At 42.8% G+C, this 19,878-nt stretch overlaps 1 protein-coding gene across 8 annotated transcripts; it reads right to left on the bottom strand.

Annotated features, from left to right (window-relative positions):
- Nucleotides 1-250: 250 nt before the first annotated feature.
- On the bottom strand, nucleotides 251-19,171 carry plekha4 (pleckstrin homology domain containing A4). Of its 8 annotated transcripts, none has more exons than XM_081601071.1 (25): nucleotides 19,110-19,171; nucleotides 18,920-19,024; nucleotides 16,547-16,616; nucleotides 16,371-16,469; nucleotides 15,310-15,382; nucleotides 15,126-15,226; nucleotides 13,510-13,628; nucleotides 12,721-12,930; nucleotides 12,350-12,638; nucleotides 11,982-12,041; nucleotides 11,633-11,758; nucleotides 11,243-11,302; nucleotides 11,080-11,160; nucleotides 9,363-9,515; nucleotides 9,194-9,292; nucleotides 7,679-7,787; nucleotides 6,530-6,609; nucleotides 5,124-5,282; nucleotides 4,957-5,047; nucleotides 4,694-4,749; nucleotides 4,149-4,283; nucleotides 3,651-4,055; nucleotides 2,615-2,727; nucleotides 2,423-2,532; nucleotides 251-2,344 (listed from the first exon to the last, which is right to left on the bottom strand). In XM_081601071.1, exons 2-25 carry the CDS (start codon nucleotides 18,958-18,960, stop codon nucleotides 1,278-1,280), a joined length of 3,906 nt encoding a protein of 1,301 aa, XP_081457197.1. In that variant the 5' UTR covers nucleotides 18,961-19,024; nucleotides 19,110-19,171; the 3' UTR covers nucleotides 251-1,277. The 8 variants fall into 8 exon arrangements, with proteins under 8 accessions (XP_081457197.1, XP_081457198.1, XP_081457196.1 ...); XM_081601072.1 differs by having other exon boundaries at nucleotides 19,114-19,132; XM_081601070.1 differs by having other exon boundaries at nucleotides 18,920-19,145.
- Nucleotides 19,172-19,878: the final 707 nt, after the last annotated feature.

Raw genomic sequence — 19,878 nt, 5'->3', positions numbered from 1 at the left:
TGGAGCTCAGTAAACATGAGGTGGTGCGGTCTTTAAGAGTGAGGGAGAGGGGGAGAGAGGGAGCCTGGGAAGGGGTGATGTAATGTGTTCTCAGACAATGATGTCATCGGCTGAGACACGCTGAGGATTTAAAGTGACAAAGGCTTCTTTTTTTTTTTCGCAGGAGCTCCATGTAATTCTGCGGCGGGTCTCCGCGGAGAGCTGCACCCTACAGCACATGTGGGAACTGGCAGACGACGAGGCGGAAACGTGAAGCTCTGACAGCAGCCGGAGCCGCGGCGTGCACAACGCTGCTGCTTTATTATCATCGATATTATTCAGGACATCTGAGATACAAAAACAAAAAACAAGTTTTCACAGTGATAAAAACAGGATTATGTTGCCAACAGAAACAGCCATCAAATATAATTGCAGTGAGTATTAGACGCATACATTAGAAGGAATGGAGGTGTTAGCATTTAAATAGGATACATGATTGCACCTGTCTAGCTGCAAAAAACACAATTTCACTTGAATAAATAAGATTTCTGGTGACAGATTTCAACCAACATCCTCCTTTATGTTCTGTAAAATGAAAACATTCAAGTTTATTGATGGTTATACATTATTCTGCTGCTATACGTTCTCACAACTGGGCCCAGTCCAATCATGTCCAGGGGAAAGTATTCACACCCGCTGAACTATTTCAGTCAACCTCAAACTTCATCTTTATTGGGATTTTAGATAAAGACCAAATCAAAGAACTGCATGATTTAGAACATTTCTCCCATAAACATCAATTTTCAAATCTTACCAAACATCTTTTGGACTTTAACTAGGTCGTTCTAACATGTTAACGAGTTTTGAGTCAAACCAATCTGTTTAATATCTCTGTCCCGAGCTTCTGTTCTTTCATATAATCTGACAGGTTTCCTCTGACCTGCTGAAAGTAAAACATCCCACAGCATGATGCTCCCTCCACCTGGTTTTGCTGTAGGGATGGCCAGGAGTTAGTGTTTTGCCACTCGTAGCATTTTGTGCATTAGACAGAGGAACTTGGACTTCCTGTGGCTTTCTTTTCACCACTCTTCCATAAATTCGTCCTGTGAACAGATTCACCTCTCAGCTCTGGATCTCTGCAGGTTTTCCAGACGTACCAAACGTTTCTGGGGTCAAATATTCAGATTTGTGTTTGTAAAATTAAACTTATACCCTCTTTTGAGTTGGTCTGTCATATAAAATCCAAATAAAATGCCATGAAGTTGTTGGTCGGAATGGAACGGCGTCTTTCCTTCGATCTACAAACTCGTCCTCAGGACCGTAACCCTCGGCTTTCCGAAGGACGCGCTCCGGATGATTCTTCCTCCATCGCAGTCGGTCGCTCCACCGATGGAGCGTCTGTTTCCTCGGTCTTCCTCATCCGTCTTCGTCTCTTTACTTCCTCTGGAACGTTTCTTTGTTTCCTCACATCTCTCTTGCTTTGTGTTCAGATCTTCGGACTCTTTCTTCACACGGTGTTTCTCCTCTGTCTTTGTGTGGCCTTCCAGTGCCTGAGTAGAATCCGTCTCCAGGACACAAGCTCCCGTTTCTGAAACTTTTACTTCATCTCCCCGCCCTAATTGCTCTTCTGGATTTAGTTCACTTGGATCAGATGTTGGATCCACCTGCATTTCTCTCGTTAACTCCAGAGATTTCTTTTCAGCTGCTGCTCCTCTTCCATCCAAACTCTCTAAATGAGGCGGCGCCTCAACGTCGCCGGTCCTCGCCGGTTCTTCGATGACCAACGCTTCTTCCTCCTCTGGTCTGCAGGACGTTTGGTCGTCGCTCTTTATGTCCGAGTCGGAGATGCTGATGTCGCAGGCGATCTTGTAGAAGAGCGAGTGGTTCTCCTTCATCTTCTCCAGGCTTTCGGTCACCGTCGCCGACATCTCGTTGAGGTCGTTGGCGTCATCAGAGCACGGCTGGGCGTCGGGTTCCTCGTTCTCCTCGATAGACAGCGGCTCCATCTGCAGCGGTATGAAGCCCTGCCACTGGTTCGTCGACAGGAACCACTTTGTTCTCAGGTGGGAAGACTTCAGTTTCTCCTCTCTGTCTTCTGCAGCGAGTCCTTCGGGGTTTTCCTGCTCCTCATCGTTGCAGCTTATGAATCCTTTGGCTCCGTCGTTTTGGTAGACGGTCATGGATGAGATGTGATACGGAGACGCTGAGCGTCTGCTTTTATTGTTGGCAGCTTCTGCTCTCCCACTGTGCTGTGCTCTGTTCTCAGTCTGGACCCGACTTTTAGATTTAACTTCATGACAACTCTGAGGCGTTGCACCTTGAAGATCTCCTGATCTGCTTAAATCATCCAGACATCCATGACCACCTGGAGGTTGGAAAGAGGGAATCATTTGTCAGTAACTCAGTTATTTTCTGTTTGTTGTGGTTCTGTCAGTTCCAGTACCTGCTGTCGGCCATTTTCCTTCAGCCGAGTCAGAGCGAGCCTGGTGAACTTCCTTCCTCTCTCTCCTGATTGGACGCTGACTGTCTGATGTAGAACTTTCTCTGGCTGCGCTGAGAAACGGACGACAAACAATTTGTGGACGTTTGCTTCTGCGCAGGGCGTGCCTGCACATCTCACCCAAAGCAAACCCACCTTCTCATCACTCTTTCTCGTATCCGTTCGACTCGTCGGAGTTTGGCTTCGCGCTGCTCTGAGCTCACACCGGGAGTCAGGTCAAAGTCAGCAGCCGACGACCCCTCAGCTGCCTGGTTAGAGGACTTTTATTTAGCTTATTAAGTAAATTAAAGGAGTTTAAGTGTAGAAAATACAATCTGGGCTTTTTAGTACTTTCAGATGTAGGTGAGATATAATTTTTCCCCTCAAGTTGTTATTTTTTTCACTGCAAAAACACAAAATCTTTCCAAGTATTTCTGGTCTGGTTTCTAGTGCAGATATCTTAGTACACTTCAAATAAGACAAACTAACTTAAAATAAACTTTTCAGCAAGACGTACAGCCCATTGTTTTAAGTAAATAATCCCTTATTATTGATGAAAACATTCTTGTCCCAGTGGCAGATAAATTCACTTATAACATGGGAAAATGTTTTAAGTGAAATAATCAGCCAGTGGAACTAGAACTGGGTTGCTAGGTAACGGGCTGGGCTTGGCTGGGGTTGCTAGGTAACGGGCTGGACTTGGCTGGGGTTGCTAGGCAACAGGCTGGACTTGGCTGGGGTTGCTAGGTAACAGCGCCAGTGGAACTAGACTTTTTTCACCAATACTAAGGAATTATTTACTTAAAACAAGCCTCTGTATCTCACTATAAAGCTACTCTTAAGTTAGTTTCGTCTTACTTCATGTGTACTCAGCTATTTGCATTAGAAACTAGACCAAAAATACTTGGTAAGATTTTGTGTTTTTGCAGTGTTCTCATCTAAAAGAAGCCTCAGGCGTCTGTCTACTGATGTCTTGTGTTGTTTTTGTCTTTTTTATTGTTCTTTGTTGTTGTACTGAAGTAAATGTTGTTGTGTTTTCAGCATAATGACAATAAAGGCTGACTGTCATTGAGTAAACTTTTACATGTAGCGGAGTACGGTGCTACCATGAGTATCGATACTTGTACTGAAGTACTAGAGCTGAGCACTTCATCCACACCTGCAGAGATGAAGCGGACGGCTCCCTCCTCACCTTGACGTCTGCGCTGTCTTGACCTCTTCCTGACCCCGTCAGGTGTTGAGCTTCACTTCTCGGGCTCTCTGATCCGTCGCCTCTGCTCACTTCTAAAAGCGGCTCCATCCTGGAGCTCCTGGACGCCGACGGGTGTTTCCTGCTGGCCTTTTTTGCAGTCTGCTGCTGGTGCGGCTCGCCGGCGGCCTGGTTTGAGTCGAGGCTCTCCGTAAGCAGCCGCCTGGCGGGTTTGCTCAGGAGTGTTTTGCTCGGTTCCGTCGGTTTCTGCTGCATTTCCGGCAGGATTTGTTCGGGCAGCGGAACGTCGAGCTCAGCTGGAGGATCCTCGACAGAAACTCTTCTGGCCACGAGCGAGGAGGGAAGCACAGCTGTGACAACGCGGGTCACCCTCAAGGGAAACGGCGCCTGGCAAATTAGAGTTGAATCATTAAATTATGACATAATATCACATATATTTATATCTCAATTGGGTTCAAAACGACATGTTGTGGGCCTAACCTCCTGTCTTGTGTCTGAACTCTGATTCTGGGGTCCTGGAGTCGCCACTGGAGGTTTCCTCTTATTAGCCAACCTCTCCTGATTCCTCTTCATCCTCTCAATCTGCTCTGCCTCACTCATCTTCATTTTCATCTTCTAGGAAGAGAACATAAGCTGTTTGAAATATATAATTGTGGTTTAAAGCATGTTTTAAGTGAATTACTTCTCGCATTCTGTAGAAAACTGCAAGAAAAGCAGTGTGTGTGTGTGTGTGTGTGTGTGTGTGTGTGTGTGTGTGTGTGTGTGTGTGTGTGTGTGTGAGAGTAAAGGGTGGGGTGCCGGGGAACTGAGCTGTAAGGTTGTGTTGAAACATGAGCCTCTGGCGCCCCCTCTCGTCTATAGCTGGTATTGCAACATGCCCTAATTGCAGTGAGGATGGGAGAACTAAAGAATTTGAATTTGGCTGTGATTGCAATGAAAAAAAAAACAGCTTTTACTGCGTCTATATTTAGCGTCTTTTGGCCCACTTCACAGATTATCATGGCAGAAATGAAGAAGAATGAAACCTTTGTTGGCTGGTTGGCTGTTTCTGGTGGGATCCACTTTGAACCAGACTGGGATTCTAAATATAAAAGAAAAATAATCAACATGAGACACCATGGAAAGTGGGTTTGAGTTCAGAAGAGGAACAAAAATCCTCCCCAAATGAACGCAGGTTAGGATTTCGCAATGAAAAATACATGAAAGCTGTTATTAATAGATATCAACACTCTGCACACGTCAGAATCAAAGTGTCCTTGTTTCTGCTGGTGTGTGTGTTGGTGCCAACCAGTTGCATCTCTCTGTGCTTTCACGTTAAGCAGGTCAGGCTGGATGGTTCCTCTCCTGTTGGCAGGATCAGCAGGATGCTCGTAGATTCTCTGAAACATAGAAACACGTTAAACGCACCGGAGTTTATCTGCCTCCTCTGGTGATGAACGATGATAAAAGTCCCACCTCATACGGAGACTCTGGCCACACACGGCCCGGGTCCTGAGCCTGCTGGATCTCCTGGAGCTCCAGGGGTAACGGAGGGCGCAGCGGCGGCTCCTGCTCCAAATCCTGCAGACGTCTGTCACACACTGATGAAACACTCACCGGGGAAACATCTGAATGCTACATGACGACAGAGATGTAAGAAACGCTATTCAAAAGGAACATTTTATTTCTATGACATTCAGAAGCATGTCAGTGATTCCTTCAGGCTGCTCAAAGGTGAGAGAGAGCAAGACTAACAGGAAGGCTGAGGAGAGTATGGCAATGTTTCGAGTTTGAGTTGTTCTCAGAACCAACGTTCAGGGGCATTTACTCACTAACATCAGATCCTGAAGTTAGTTCAAAAGTAATCATCGCCTCTTCTTCTAATATATAATCTTTACTTTTCTCATTCTGATTTCCCAAAGTAAAACCAAAACTATTGTTCTAGTTGTGTGTAATTATTATTTTTATTTTAAATTTGATATCAATTAGAAAAACCGAAACATATAAATCTACTAAACGAGTTTTTACAGGTTGAGGAAATGTGAGGCTGCTGTTCTCTGGGTGCACCACAGGGCTCAGCTCCTGGATATCTGCTGTTGTTTTGGGCTATTTAAAAAAACAACAACGAATAAATAAACATATCCTCATGCAGATGTTCACAGATCTATTTCCTCTTGTAAAAAAAGCCTCTCCATGACAAGCCGTGCAATCTACTAACATCAGATGTGAAACAGCTTAAAAGCTAATCATGGCCTCCTTCTGATAATAAATTATTTAAAATGTTTTTCTGCTCTCTTGTTTTATATTTCCTAAATGAAAGTCAGAACTGAGTGAATTTGATATTAACAAGTCAAAGCTTTACAAAAAACAGACGAATCACCAGATTTAGTCAGAGAACATCTGTGAACTTCATCAGGTTACCTGAGCAGACAGGTTTGTAAATATCTACTTGAATAGATTAAAGAGGCTGCACAGTGGCGCAGTTGGTAGAGCTGTTGCCTTGCAACAAGAAGGTTTTGGGTTTGATTCCCGGCCCCGGTCTTTCTGCATGGAGTCTCCATGTTCTCCCTGTGCATGGTGGGTTTTCTCCAGGTACTCCGGTTTCCTCCCACAGTCCAAAAACATGACTGTCAGGTTAATTGGTCTGTCTAAATTGCCCCTAGGTGTGAGTGTGTGTGTGTGCATGGTTGTGTGTCTCTGTGTTGCCCTGTGACAGACTGGCGACCTGTCCAGGTGACCCCGCCTCTCGCCCGAAACGTTAGCTGGAGAGGAACCAGCAACCCTCCCGACCCCATTAAGGGACAAGGGTGCAAGAAAATGGATGGATGGATGGATGGATTAAAGAGAAGTTGTGCATAAACAGGGAGAGCAGAGCGTCTTACTGCTGGCAGTCCGGCTGGAAGTCCGGCTGGAAGCCCGTCTGGGGGTGAAGCAGGAGATCCAGGAGGCAAAAACTGGAAAACTGCAGACAGAAAACGTCTCGTTTACGACTCTCTGGGTCCATTTGTGTCTCAGTCTGCAACCTTCACCATTCAAAGAGCCATTTTGGCCCCAGTCCAGCTAAATAAAACTCATTCAGAGACAGAGTGTTACATGATAAAAGACAATTTTAAATTTTTAATATACATCTACTATGGGACATGTGCTATTTTTAAAGAACCTCCATTTTATTTCTACTTTTTAAAAATTATTTTGGAAAAAGAGACACCAATGCTAATATTGGCAAAAGAAAAGCAGATTGTTTTCAACCTAATGACAAGAAAAAAATTAGATATAAAAACGTTGTTGGTACTTTTAGTGTCATTCTGCTGTGGAAATTCAATTAAAAAAGCTGAATCTAAAGCAGGGAGACCTTCGTTTTACATGCATCATGGCTGCATTCGACAGATTCTGCAACCTTTATGCAACATTACAAACTCCTTTTTATCAGTTTGTCTTCTGATTTGGACATTTTGAGGTAATTCTCCTTCATTTTTTGATCAGTAGGAGAACCGTTGGTACCACATCGGCTCCTCACCTCGGCGGGTTCTCGGCTCGAAGCCTTCAGGCTGTTTGGTTTGTTCATGTAAACGTCTGCAGCTCAGCTGAGCCTGAACAGCTGGATCTGGGGGGAAGTCGGTGAAAACCAAACTCTGGTTTCCCAACATTTTCCAAACCTTTTTCAGAAGTGTCTTTGTGAGCATGTTGCTTTGTTATTAAATTGATTATAATATCAGATTTTTGTATAATTTCTGTCCAGGTTAACTTACAAACTGAGCTGCTGTGGTTGCAGGTGAATTTTCTAAACTACAGAAAAGTAATTGTGAGGATGCACAAATATGAAAATGTGAGTCGATTTTAATATTGGTAGTAATACAGCTGTTATGGCAGAAATGACCGATATTTCATTTAGTCAAATTTTTATTTGATAATCTATAAAAGGACCAACGAATGCAGCTATTTCCGTGCTGCTAATAAGCAGCTCTAAGAAATGCCGCTGCGTTTTAATACAGGGACAGCCGACGTGTGTCTGAGCAGCAGATCATTCTTACTGTGATGTGTCTGCAGTCCCAGCAGGAAACAGAAATAATCCCGATTGACCTTCAGCCCGTCCAGGATGTCCTCCATCATCCACAGCTCCCTCTGAGCCTGACACTGCTCCTGATCGGACAGGGAGACGTCAGGATAGTTTGGACAGCAGATCTTTCAGCGTTATATTAAAACAAACAAGTTTTTATTTTTATTTTAGCTGATCTATCCCCAGAACCAGAACCAAATGAGGAGAAGCAGCATTCAGCTTCTATGCACCACAAATTTGGAACAAACTTCCAGAAAACTGTAAAACAGCTGAAACACTGAGTGCCTTTAAATATCAACTTAAAACCCACCTGTTTAGAGTTGCTTATGGCTAGATTAGGTTTAGAGTGGGTTTTGATGTCTTTGATGTTTTTAATGTTTTTATCTTTACTTTTCATCAAGTTAACTTCTTTTTATTTCTCTTTCACACTGTCTATGTAAAGAATCCCCCGGAAAACGTCCCAGTTAAACGAATCAATATCTAGGGGTGTGAGAATCTTTGATAAATGACATCTTAACTAAAACTCTGAGGTGTGAGAATCTTTGATAAATGACATCTTAACTAAAACTCTGAGGTGTGAGAATCTTTGATAAATGACATCTTAACTAAAACTCTGAGGTGTGAGAATCCTTGTTAAATGGCGTTTTAACTAAAACTCTGAGGTGTGAGAATCCTTGTTAAATGACATCTTAACTAAAACTCTGAGGTGTGAGAATCCTTGTTAAATGGCGTTTTAACTAAAACTCTGAGGTGTGAGAATCCTTGTTAAATGGCGTTTTAACTAAAACTCTGAGGTGTGAGAATCCTTGTTAAATGGCGTTTTAACTAAAACTCTGAGGTGTGAGAATCCTTGTTAAATGGCGTTTTAACTAAAACTCTGAGGTGTGAGAATCCTTGTTAAATTGCGTTTTAACTAAAACTCTGAGGTGTGAGAATCCTTGTTAAATGGCGTTTTAACTAAAACTCTGAGGTGTGAGAATCCTTGTTAAATGACATCTTAACTAAAACTCTGAGGTGTGAGAATCCTTGTTAAATGGCGTTTTAACTAAAACTCTGAGGTGTGAGAATCCTTGTTAAATGGCGTTTTAACTAAAACTCTGAGGTGTGAGAATCCTTGTTAAATGGCGTTTTAACTAAAACTCTGAGGTGTGAGAATCCTTGTTAAATGGCGTTTTAACTAAAACTCTGAGGTGTGAGAATCCTTGTTAAATGGCGTTTTAACTAAAACTCTGAGGTGTGAGACGTTTAACTGAAGTCCTACAAGGGGTGCGGGTTTTAATGATTTTATCTTCTTTAACCTCTTTTTTAATTCTCTTTGTCTTTCTAACTGTTTATTCACTGTCACATGCTGTTTTTATTTTAATTATGTAAAGCACTTTGAAATGCCTTGCTGCTGAAATGTGCTATACAAATAAAATTTGATTGATTGATTGATTGATGTCCAAACATGAAGAATACCAGTCAGACTATAAGAGTTGCATAAAATTACCTGTGGCATTCCAAAGTTGGAGATGTGCTGAAGGTGCGAATGGATGACGGACAGCTCACTCTCCATCCTCTCATACTGACTCCACACTCGCTCCATTTCCTTCACACAGAAACACCACGATAAGAAAAAACTGCAAAAACATCTGCACAGCTTGTTCTCTGTTACACACCAGTGAGACGTCGCACATTCTGGCCCGGATTGTAACCAACTCCTCCTGCAGCAAAGCCTTCTGGGTGAGCGCCTCCTCCAGGGCCCGGGGCCCCTGGCTCCGCCACTCCTCCACTTGGAGCCTGGACACCTCCAGCGCACACTGGACGCTGTCCTGCAACAGAAACGTCTCATTTCCCAAACTCACTAAAACCTGAACAGTTTTTCATTAGTTCCGAGTCACAATAAAAAATTCTGCTGTTATTCCGATAAACGATAAATTGTTGTTTTGAGAAGGCTGCACAGTGGCGCAGCTGGTAGAGCTGTTGCCTTGCAGCAAGAAGGTTCTGGGTTCGATTCCCGGCCCCGGTCTTTCTGCATGGAGTCTCCATGTTCTCCCTGTGCATGGTGGGTTTTCTCCAGGTACTCCGGTTTCCTCCCACAGTCCAAAAACATGACTGTCAGGTTAATTGGTTTGTCTAAATTGCATGGTTGTGTGTTCTGTGTGTCTCTGTGCTGCCCTGTGACAGACTGGTGACCTGTCCATGGTGACCCCGCCTCTCGCCCGGCATGTTAGCTGGAGAGGCACCAGCACCTCCTGACCCCACTGAGGGACAAGGGTGCAAGAAAATGGATGGATGGATGTTTTGAGACCATTTTTAAGTAACACAATGGTAATGATGCAATAACACGTTCTGAAAGATCAATAAACTTTAAATTCTGATGAACATCTAACACTGGAACTGGAAGACATCTTAAATATCCAAAATAAAATTTAAAAAAGACATTTCAAGTCTTTGTAAACAAAACTGTCCTTCAAAATAAGGGCTGGTTGAGACCAAAACACCAAACTGAAAACTTTTATCCCCGAGTTTGGTAGAAAGAGAAAAAAAAAAGAAAAACGATAAATCATACCCATGGAAATGATTGGGTTTGTTTTAATTTATCATGCGATTAATTGATTTATTGATGATAGCGACACATTTCTTTTACATTTGGCATCATCTAAACATATATGTCACAAAATTCTGCAGGTAAACAGATCCGTTCTCTCTGGTGAACCACAGGGCTCCATTCCTGGATGTTTGCTTTTTTTCACTTGACCTGCTGCCGTTTAAAAGAAACAAAAACATAACATCTGTTTTTGTTTGTATTCAGGTATATTCCCCCCTGAGTGGAAGGACACACTCTGGCTTGGGACCAGATTTTCTGAATTTTGATTTATTTCAGAAACAAGAAAAAACAAGCAATCTGTAAAACACAGAAAACGTGTGTATGCCTAACCAAGAAAAAAATATTTGTTTTCCACTACTTTTCCTGTTTGAAAAGGAGCATGAAGAAGTGAAAACTTATTTAATCCAACCCCTGGGCTCAATTTAATTAAATATATTACTTATTGACTCAATAATTATCAAAAATCTGTAAATAGATCCATGTTAAAATGCCTCTGACCTATAAGAAAAAACCCTGTCAACAAAGTAAAAGAGTAAAAATGAACTTTCTCCTGAAAATAAGCAGCCAAGTTGAGCAGTTTAGGAAATTATTATTTTCTCCTGAAGGCAGTAATCAATGCTTTTATCACATTTTGGCTCAAACACATTTTTACTTCCAGGCCTTTTAGAGTCACTTTACTGATTTCTATTATATCTTATCTCTTGCTGCGCAGCACGTTGGTCAATCTTGTTGTTTTAAAGCTACTTTGTAAATAAGTTTGATTAGATTTGGAGACGATTACTAACCTTATCCATCTGTAGCTGGGTGAGCTCCACAGACAGAGACTGCAGCAGCTTGTCACACCCACACAGACGCGTCAATACGGCCTGAAGCAGAAAAACTCAGGCTCATGTCCACTGAGATAAATAACTATTCATCTATCAAAGCAGCTGAACTGGGAATACTCACATCTGCATCACTTTCAAGAGGTCGTATCGGCTGCAAATCCCTCTGGTCAGACTTAGCCACCTGGAAACAATTCACAATCTTTATTTAATGATCATTCTTTAAACGCAAATACGTACAATCCTACGTATCCCACACTCTGGACAGATTTTGAAATTATATTTACCCTTTAATATCAGTATTAAAGGGTAAAACTTGAGCTGCGTAAGCCTCAGCAAGCTGCAAACATATTATAAATATTTTTTAAATTTAATTTGTGTTGTTGCAACTTTGCAAATTATATATATATATATATATATATATATATATATATATATATATATATATATATATATATATAAAGTTAAAGTAAGCAAAATGCCGGGTGCGTTTGGCGCCATCTAGCGGCTGTACCAGAGCTGGCGGAAGCACAGAGACCGGCACGTGAAGCTGGCGGGGCTGTTTGGAGGGGTTGGAAACATGCGCTGCCCTCGCTGCAGGGGGCAAAGGGGGCAGTAAATCTGCGCCCGTGGAGTGGCTCTGAAGGAAAACACAGGATGTAAATCAGATAAAAACTTTTTACATCAGGCTAAACAAACTGTCGACTAAAACCTCCCATGTTTATGGTTTTATGGGAAGTTTTTTAAAGTAAACACAACTTAAAATTTTTTGGCTTTTTATTCTGTAGCCTCCCCAACAGCTGCTGCACATTAGTTTGGATATTTCGCTGCTTATTTTTTGCACAACACTGTCATGTTTTCACCTTAGCTAAAGGTCTTCTCCCACTTGGTGTGTGGTGAACAGATCCGTATAAGGCTGCAGGCTGCGAAGAAACAAAAGAGAAACAACAGAGCGTCACTAAATATGACATGGTTAAATCCATGGGGACAAATAACTCCTGTTTCGTGAAATAATTACTTGGTTTAAACTGCAGCATTAAGTTAAAACTCACAAATCAAGATTAATAATGATCTTAAAAAACAATGTCAACTTGTCTCTTGTTGTTAAATCAACTTCATGAACTTTCATTTCTGAGTTAAAACCAAAACACTTTTCATGTTGCCTTAACTTCGAGTTAAACCACCGTCTAATGTTTTACAGTGTAAGGTAATTTGCATTAACAGTGTTGACCTTGCTGAGGTTCTGCCACCTCTCTGTGACCGGGGTGGTGGGAGCAGACTTGAACTCCAGCTTAGGGGAGGCAGGTGTGTAGTACACAGTGACGGGGTCATCGTGGGGTCGAATGTCGACCCTTCCCACCGGGGTGTGGGGCCGGGAGCCCAGCTGTCCCCTCGAACCCAAAGACCCTGACCCCACGATGGCCGCCAGCGCTGAGTTTTCATCGTAAGCATCGTCCTCCCTGTTTGAAGCAGTTCTTCTCCTGATTGGATCCGGAGGACTTGGGGTTCGGTTCGACGGGCTTTGAAGCATCACAGAAAGCGGAATACCAAACTGGAAGTTTCCCAGAAAAACAAATCGGATGTGAGATTGAGATTACTGACCTCCTGTTCCGGTAATGCACGCTCCGTCTCCCCCGGTGCTCCGACTGTGACCTCCCCGCCCTCCCGCTGAGCTGACCCGGTTCGCTCAGGGTTCTGCTGACATGCTTGTGTTTTTGCGCCGGACTCTCCTCCTCTGTGGGCGATCTGGGGAAGTCCATGGACTCACTGCTGCCACCAAGCTGCGTAAAATCTTGATAACTCGAGCAACGCCTAAACGGATCAGAGTTTTTGCATAAAAAGCTGTTCGTGCAGCATCGCCAGGTGTACGATAATTATCGTATTTGTACGATAATTTTGCCCTCTGTGCGATGTACGATCAATAATCCCCAAAAAGGCCATAATCAATCATTTGACCATTCCGTGCATGTGCGTTTGTTATCAGCCTGTCGCAACTGTCTTTCAGAGTTTTTTGTGACCCTGAAGGCGTCTCTCACCGGAAACAGATACACGATTGGCTGGAAACTCCAACCAATCAATCGTGAGCTACGTGTATGCGTTTGCCTCGGAACAACGACCATAATTGGCTGAATAGTCCGCTGCGCCCACACCATGAGTGATGAAAAGGAAAAAAAAGAAACTAACACTTTAGCCTAACGGAACGGTGGGTCTGCGGATGACTCTATTCCGTACTTATAGCGCATCAATAGACTTGCTATTTTAGTTATGACGATCATTTCCCTCAAAATACGATAATTTTAATGTGTCTGGTACGATAATCGTACATTTCTCGCCTGCAGGGCTGTTTTCGCGTCATCCTGAACGTCATGGTGACTTTGAACTGCGTCATACCTGTTCATGGTGCTGTCTGGCTCCATCGCAGCTGATTGGCTCAGGGCTCGAACCCAACCCAACATGTCCTCCTGAGTGTCAGCGCTGAAGAAATATGAGCGCATCCCCTGGTGCACCACCTGGGTTCACAGGAACGGCGGATTAAACCTCGTATGTTGAATAACGCTCAGTGTGTTTGGAGGATAAGATCATTTATTAGTCTCCCGTAGGAGAAATTTGTCTAGGAAGCAGAGGCAAAAACTGCAGTAGAACAATAAGCACAGCAAATCCAGAAAGGACAATAGCCATAAATAAATACATAAAAGCAAAAAATACATATAAACACAAACGCCAGATTGGAAGCACATCCCCATAACCATTTTCATTCACATACAATACATCCTCTACAAGCTGCTCTTGGTCACAGTCTGGGCCCTGCTGGTCGGCCATTTATCAGGCTAATGGAGAGTCGTACAAATGAATGTTTCAGACGGCTTTATTTACACCAATGGTTCTTAACCTTTTTTGAGGTACCGAACCCTCCAGTTGCATATGCGCATTCACCAAACCCTTCTTGTTCGTCTTTCCCTCCGCAGCAGAGGCTCCGCCGAACCCCTGAGACCGACTCACCGAACCCCTGGGGTTCGATCGAACCCAAGATAAGAACCACTGATTTACACAAAGGAGCCCTGTAGCTTCTCCCTGAATTCATAAAGATTGATCCCATGTCCTGTTGGAGTCCCACAAGGATCCTTATTGGGACCAGATGCAATATTTTTGAAACCTTCTACTCTTTAGTCTGGTATGTAATTAGACTAAATTGTCAAAAGTATCGGCTCACCTGCCTTGATTCACATATGAGCGTAAGCGACATCCTGTTTAGATAAAAACACTTTTTGATTAATTAGAATCACACTCTCTGCTTATCTATTTCTAAGGGCTCTCCCTTAGAGAGAGAAGCTCGGTCATCCGGGAGGGACTCAGAGTAGAGCCGCTGCTCCTCCACGTCGAGAGGAGCCAGTTGAGGTGACTCGGGCATCTGGTCAGGATGCCTCCTGGACGCCTCCCTGGTGAGGAGTTCATGTCCAGGAGGAGGGGAGACCCAGGACACGCTGGAGGGACTATGTCTCTCGGCTGGCCTGGGAACGCCTTGGGATTCCTGGAGGAGCTGGAAGAGGCTGGGGAGGGAAGTCTGGGCCTCCCTTCTGAAGCTGCTGCCCCGAGACCCGACCCCGGATAAGATGGATGGATGGATGGATGGATGGATGGATGGATGGATGGATGGATTGATTGATTGAACTTCTGATCCCATAATAACGATTAACAATATCTGCCAACTATTCTGATAACTATTGTGATAAATCCTTAACATTAATAAGATCAGGCAGCTTGTAATCATAAATATGTAGATGTATTATTGTTATAAAGGAAGAAAATGTACGTCTGTATCAACACGTCGCCCTTGGTGCTGCTCTGAACCCATGAAGCAGCTTCCAGTCTCAGAAAGGCTGGTGACCCTGATCCAAACCAACCAACCTGTCGACTCGTTTCTCTTCCCTTTCGTTTCTCATACTCCTGAACTTTTACACCTCGTTCCCTGACATCCGTGTAGCTGTGAGGAACGAAGCTTTTGCTACCTTGAAGGTGAACTTCCGGTTCTTGCATTCTCGCGGCGTGCAGAACAGGATTTTGTAGCTGGGCAGCGGGATGCTTCCCAACACGGTTTCTTCTCTGCTGTCTGCGGACAGAAAGCATTTCAGTAAGGAAGAAGACGTGCGGGTCAGAACCACAGCGCCGAGCTGCAGGCGCTTCGCTCCCTACCTTTGTAGTAATACAGACAGTAGTTGGAGAGGACGAACCACCGCCTCTTCCACAGCTTCAGACCAGAGCTGTCCTGCAGGAGCAGCGAGTCAAAGACACATGGAGATAAAACGCCTTGCAAAAGTTTTCACATTTATTGAACTTCTTCAGATTTTGTCATTTTATGAAGCTTTGTGTTTTCTACAGGGATTTTTATGCGACAGACCAACAGAGTGGTGCAAATTTAACTAAACTCCTCCAGAAATCTCATGTTTCTTACAGTTTGTTCAAGTCTGAGCAGCTCCCATGATCCTGGTGAGGAAAAGCCTCTGCTTTCCACAGCATGATGCTGCCGCCAGTGGTGAGTTCAAACGTTTTTACATGAAGAACCAACAGATTAAGTTTGGCTTCATCTTGCAAGGCTTGTTTCATTCCACAAACTGGATTTTGTAAGAATTTTTCTTCATTTTTTTCCTTGTTTCTATTTCTTGATACAAGAATCAAACATGGAGAAGCAGAAAAATTCAGTTTTTATGCTCCATTGATCTGGAACAAACTAAAAAAAAAAAATCAGCAAAACAGCCGAAACACTGAGATCCTTTAATTAAAGCTGCCATTGATTAATAATAACTGAAACATATAATTACACAATTTGGAATTACAAAAATAAATTGGCCTAATGGGAAAAAAAAAATCAAATTTTTTGATAAAACTTTTTGTGTTACATTGAGGGGGGTTTTCTGACTGCATTGAAATTTTTATATTTCGCAAAATTGCCATGGAAAAAGTTCCAGGTTTATTGGCAGATTATTTCACTTACAACCAGACAAAAAAACCTGATTAGAAATAAAATAATCTGCAGTAAATCTGGTCATTTCTCACCAACATTAAGGAATTACTGACTTAAAACGAACTCCTACATCGTACTTGTCAGAAAGTTATTTGTAAGTTACTTTTGAGATTTTTGCTCTAGAAACTGGACCAGAAATATTTGCTAAGATTTTATTTTTTCGGTTTGACGTCATGTGATAAAGTTTACAGAGGATAAATAGTTTTTCCAGTGCTGCGTGACCCAGACGTACCTTTTTGTTGAGCCAGCCCCTGATGACCACCGGACAGTTGGGGTCTCTTTTAGCAGCCTGGCATCTTTTCCCAAACGTCTGCACCTTCCCATCACTTTCCTGCCCAAATTGGAGGGAGACATTGTTATTCTCCTGTTTGCCAAATCATGCATGCAAATAAATAAAAACAAACAAACCTTAATGACAGGAAAGTAAGAAATCGTAGCCACACTGGACGCCTGGCTCACTCTGTCCTGGTCGTCCATTCTGATAGGAAATGAACAAATGAAAGAAAGTAACAGTGTTAAGCAGAAAACAAAGATAAAATAAAAAGTCGACAGGAACACGCGAGCTTGCAGTGGGTCAGTTCTGACTAATATCTGGACCAGCAGTCCGTCACTCCCATCCACTCACACATTTTCCACATTCCCGCCCAGCTGAGACGTTTTCCCTCCGGTCAACTGTCCGTTCCCTCGGCCGCGGGCTCGGCGTCCTGCTCGAAACTCTCCCACATTTCTATTCTGAGACGCGAGCCGGCCGGAGCGCATCCCTGGCATGATGGCAGCGACAGGTGACAGCTGCGTCTCCGTGGTAACAGGGAGGGGCTGCGAGCGCGTGAAAACCAATATGGCAGCAGGAGGGCAGGGGGGGGGGTTGGGAGCAAAGGACGGCGCTGCCAAACGGCTGAGGGCCCAAAAAAACGTGAACACATGAACAGAGTGGAGGGATATTCAAGGTTTTAAAGGTTTTTGATTCCCGTCAGACATGCAGCTGATGTTTCACAGCAAAAACACACAAAATCTTACCAAGTATTTTGAGTACAAATATCTTAGTAGAATTGGAAATGAGGCAAAACTAACTTTAAGGTAAGTTTGCAGCTACAAGGCTGGTTTTAAGTAAACAAATCCTAAATTATTTAAACTCCTGAACTCAAGCTGCACCTAATGCAGCTTCATCTCACATGATTTACACACATGTATATCACATAAATTATTTTATTATTTATTTATTTTTGTGTAGTCATAACCTGTCCGAATTTTGTACCACAAAAAAGCAAGGTGGTATCTAGCTTTATAGCTCGATATAGAGGCTTGTTTTAAGTAAATAATTCCTTAATATTGACAAAAAAAAGTTCTAGTCCCACTGACTCCGTTACCTAGCAACCCCAGCCAAGCCCAGCCGTTACCTAGCAACCCCAGCCAAGCCCAGCCGTTACCTAGCAACCCAGTTCTAGTTCCACTGGCAGATTGTTTTCACTTGTAACAAAACATTTTTCCCATGTTTTAAGTTAGTTTATCTGCCAATAGAACCAGAACTTTTTCATCAATATTAATGAATTATTTACCCAAAACAAACAGGAGCATATATCTTGCTGAAAAGTTTATTTTATGTTAGTTAGTCTTATTCCAAGTGTACTAAGATATTTGCACTAGCAACTAGACCAGAAATACTTGGTAAGATTTTGTGTTTTTGCAGTGTAGTCTCTTTTAATTCTGCATAAATTATTTTCCATTCCTACATTTCCTTTGGTTTATACATTAACAAATCTAGAAAAGTACTTCTTTAGAAGTTTTCCTGGGTCACACCTGTTGAAACCGGTTTTAAATTTAGACTTCCTGGTTCGTGACACTTCGCCACAGATGAAGCTGAAGATAAAAACATCACGAGAGAAACCCAACACTGAACCCGACCCGCTTCACGGGAGACCACGAGGTTCCGACAAGGTTGGCCGCATCCAGAGCCTCTGTGAGCCCAGAACACAGTCCCCAACCGGGGAGGCTTTGGGTCGATCCGACCAAACAATCGGCTCTTTGTCAGACGGGCGAGGAGAAGCTAACCACTTTGTAGCCACCGGTTGTGTGGGAGTTGTGAAATATTTGGAAAATCTTCTCCGTAATCAGGCAAGTTCTCCGGCTGGGAGAGGAGAAGACTGGAAATGCTAACGAGGGACGGAGGGGAGGAAAAATGGGGGTCTGTGTGCGACACAGAGTGGGCTTTGTGATGCCCGGACGCATCATGTGAAGACGCACACAGAGCATGTTGAATACGTTTAAAGGCTGGAAAATAAAGCTTTCTCTCTTGACTAAACATTGGCCAATCGCCACCATTCTTCATGCTTCGAATGTCAAAAGAAAATCAAAATATACTGCTCAAAAAAATACTTAAACAACACAATATAACTCCAAGTAAATCAAACTTCTGTGAAATCAAACTGTCCACTTAGGAAGCAACACTGATTGACCCGACGAGGGTCCCTGTTGTCAATCAGTGTTGCTTCCTAAGTGGACAGTTTGATTTCACAGAAGTTTGATTTACTTGGAGTTATATTGCGTTGTTTCAGTGTTCCCTTTATTTATTTATTTATTTTTCAGCAGTGTACATTCAACAGTAAAGCTGGGAGGTTTTCTCATTTACAGATGTAAGAGTCCAACATGCAGACGTGAAAAAAGTTTCTGATCTGACTAAATATGATTCAGACACAAAGAAATATTCATTTATTGATGAGATTTCATTTAAAATATTCCTCCCACTTTTAAAACATTTAGGTATTTCGTGTTGACTCTGATTACCTGAGCATCTGCGGCCGCCTGCCGCCGTCCTTCAGCTCCATCGCTGGGCGTTCTCCCTTCCTCACAGCATCCCGTCAGGTCCGGCTCCGGTCAGCCCTCACTCTGCTGGTAAATAGGTTTTTAATTGTGAAGCTTTTTCTGTTTGCTGCTGCTGCTGCACTTTGTTTTGACTGAGTCTGAAACGCTCTACCTACGCTGAGGCTCCTCGGTGCTGAAACACTGAACTCTCTGTGAGCCCCGTCTTTCTTCTTCGTCTCCAGGCTCCCTCCCTCGCTCTCACCCTGGCATTGACCGCCTCTCTGCCGCTCGCTCTGTGTGGGTTTGTGGCTCAGGAATTTACAATAAAGCAGCTGCTCTCTGTCTTAGTAAATTAATAATCAAATATTGCAGCTTCATGACGATAAAAATGTCAATATTTGCCTTTTCATGTGTGCAGTCTGTCAGAAATCTTCAATCGTTGCATCTTAAATTTATGTTTCTGACCATTAAATACCAAAATCATCAGAAATGAAGAAATAAAGAATCAAAGTTGGGTTGTTATGACTGGATAAATTTGGAATATGTTGCCTTCTGGAATGACAGTGATGGTTGATCATGTCAATTTTACAGAAATTCTGTATTTGCAGAATAATTTAATATCAACCTGATGAAATAATTACATTTATATTTAAAGTCTGTTATTGTACTTTTCTTTCAGTATATTTTACGTCTGTTATGGTTGAACTCAGTTCGTGTGGTGAGTTTTTTTCTCATGTCTTTTTGTAATTTGAGCAGTTGATTGACATTTTGTGTTTCATTTAACTATGAGTTATCTTTATGTCTCGAATATTAGGAATGTTTGTAAATTATTCCTATAGTAACGTTGATGTGAACCTCAGGAAGAGACGAATGGGAATCGTTAAATAATCAAATAATTGTCCTTTAAGATGAAAAAACTCACTGTTTCACTTAATAAGTAA

Source organism: Poecilia reticulata, chromosome 19 (assembly GCF_904066995.2).
Source record: "Poecilia reticulata chromosome 19, P_reticulata-male-v2, whole genome shotgun sequence".
Classification (NCBI taxonomy): Eukaryota; Metazoa; Chordata; class Actinopteri; order Cyprinodontiformes; family Poeciliidae; genus Poecilia; species Poecilia reticulata.
This window is presented reverse-complemented; position numbering and strand designations above follow the sequence as displayed.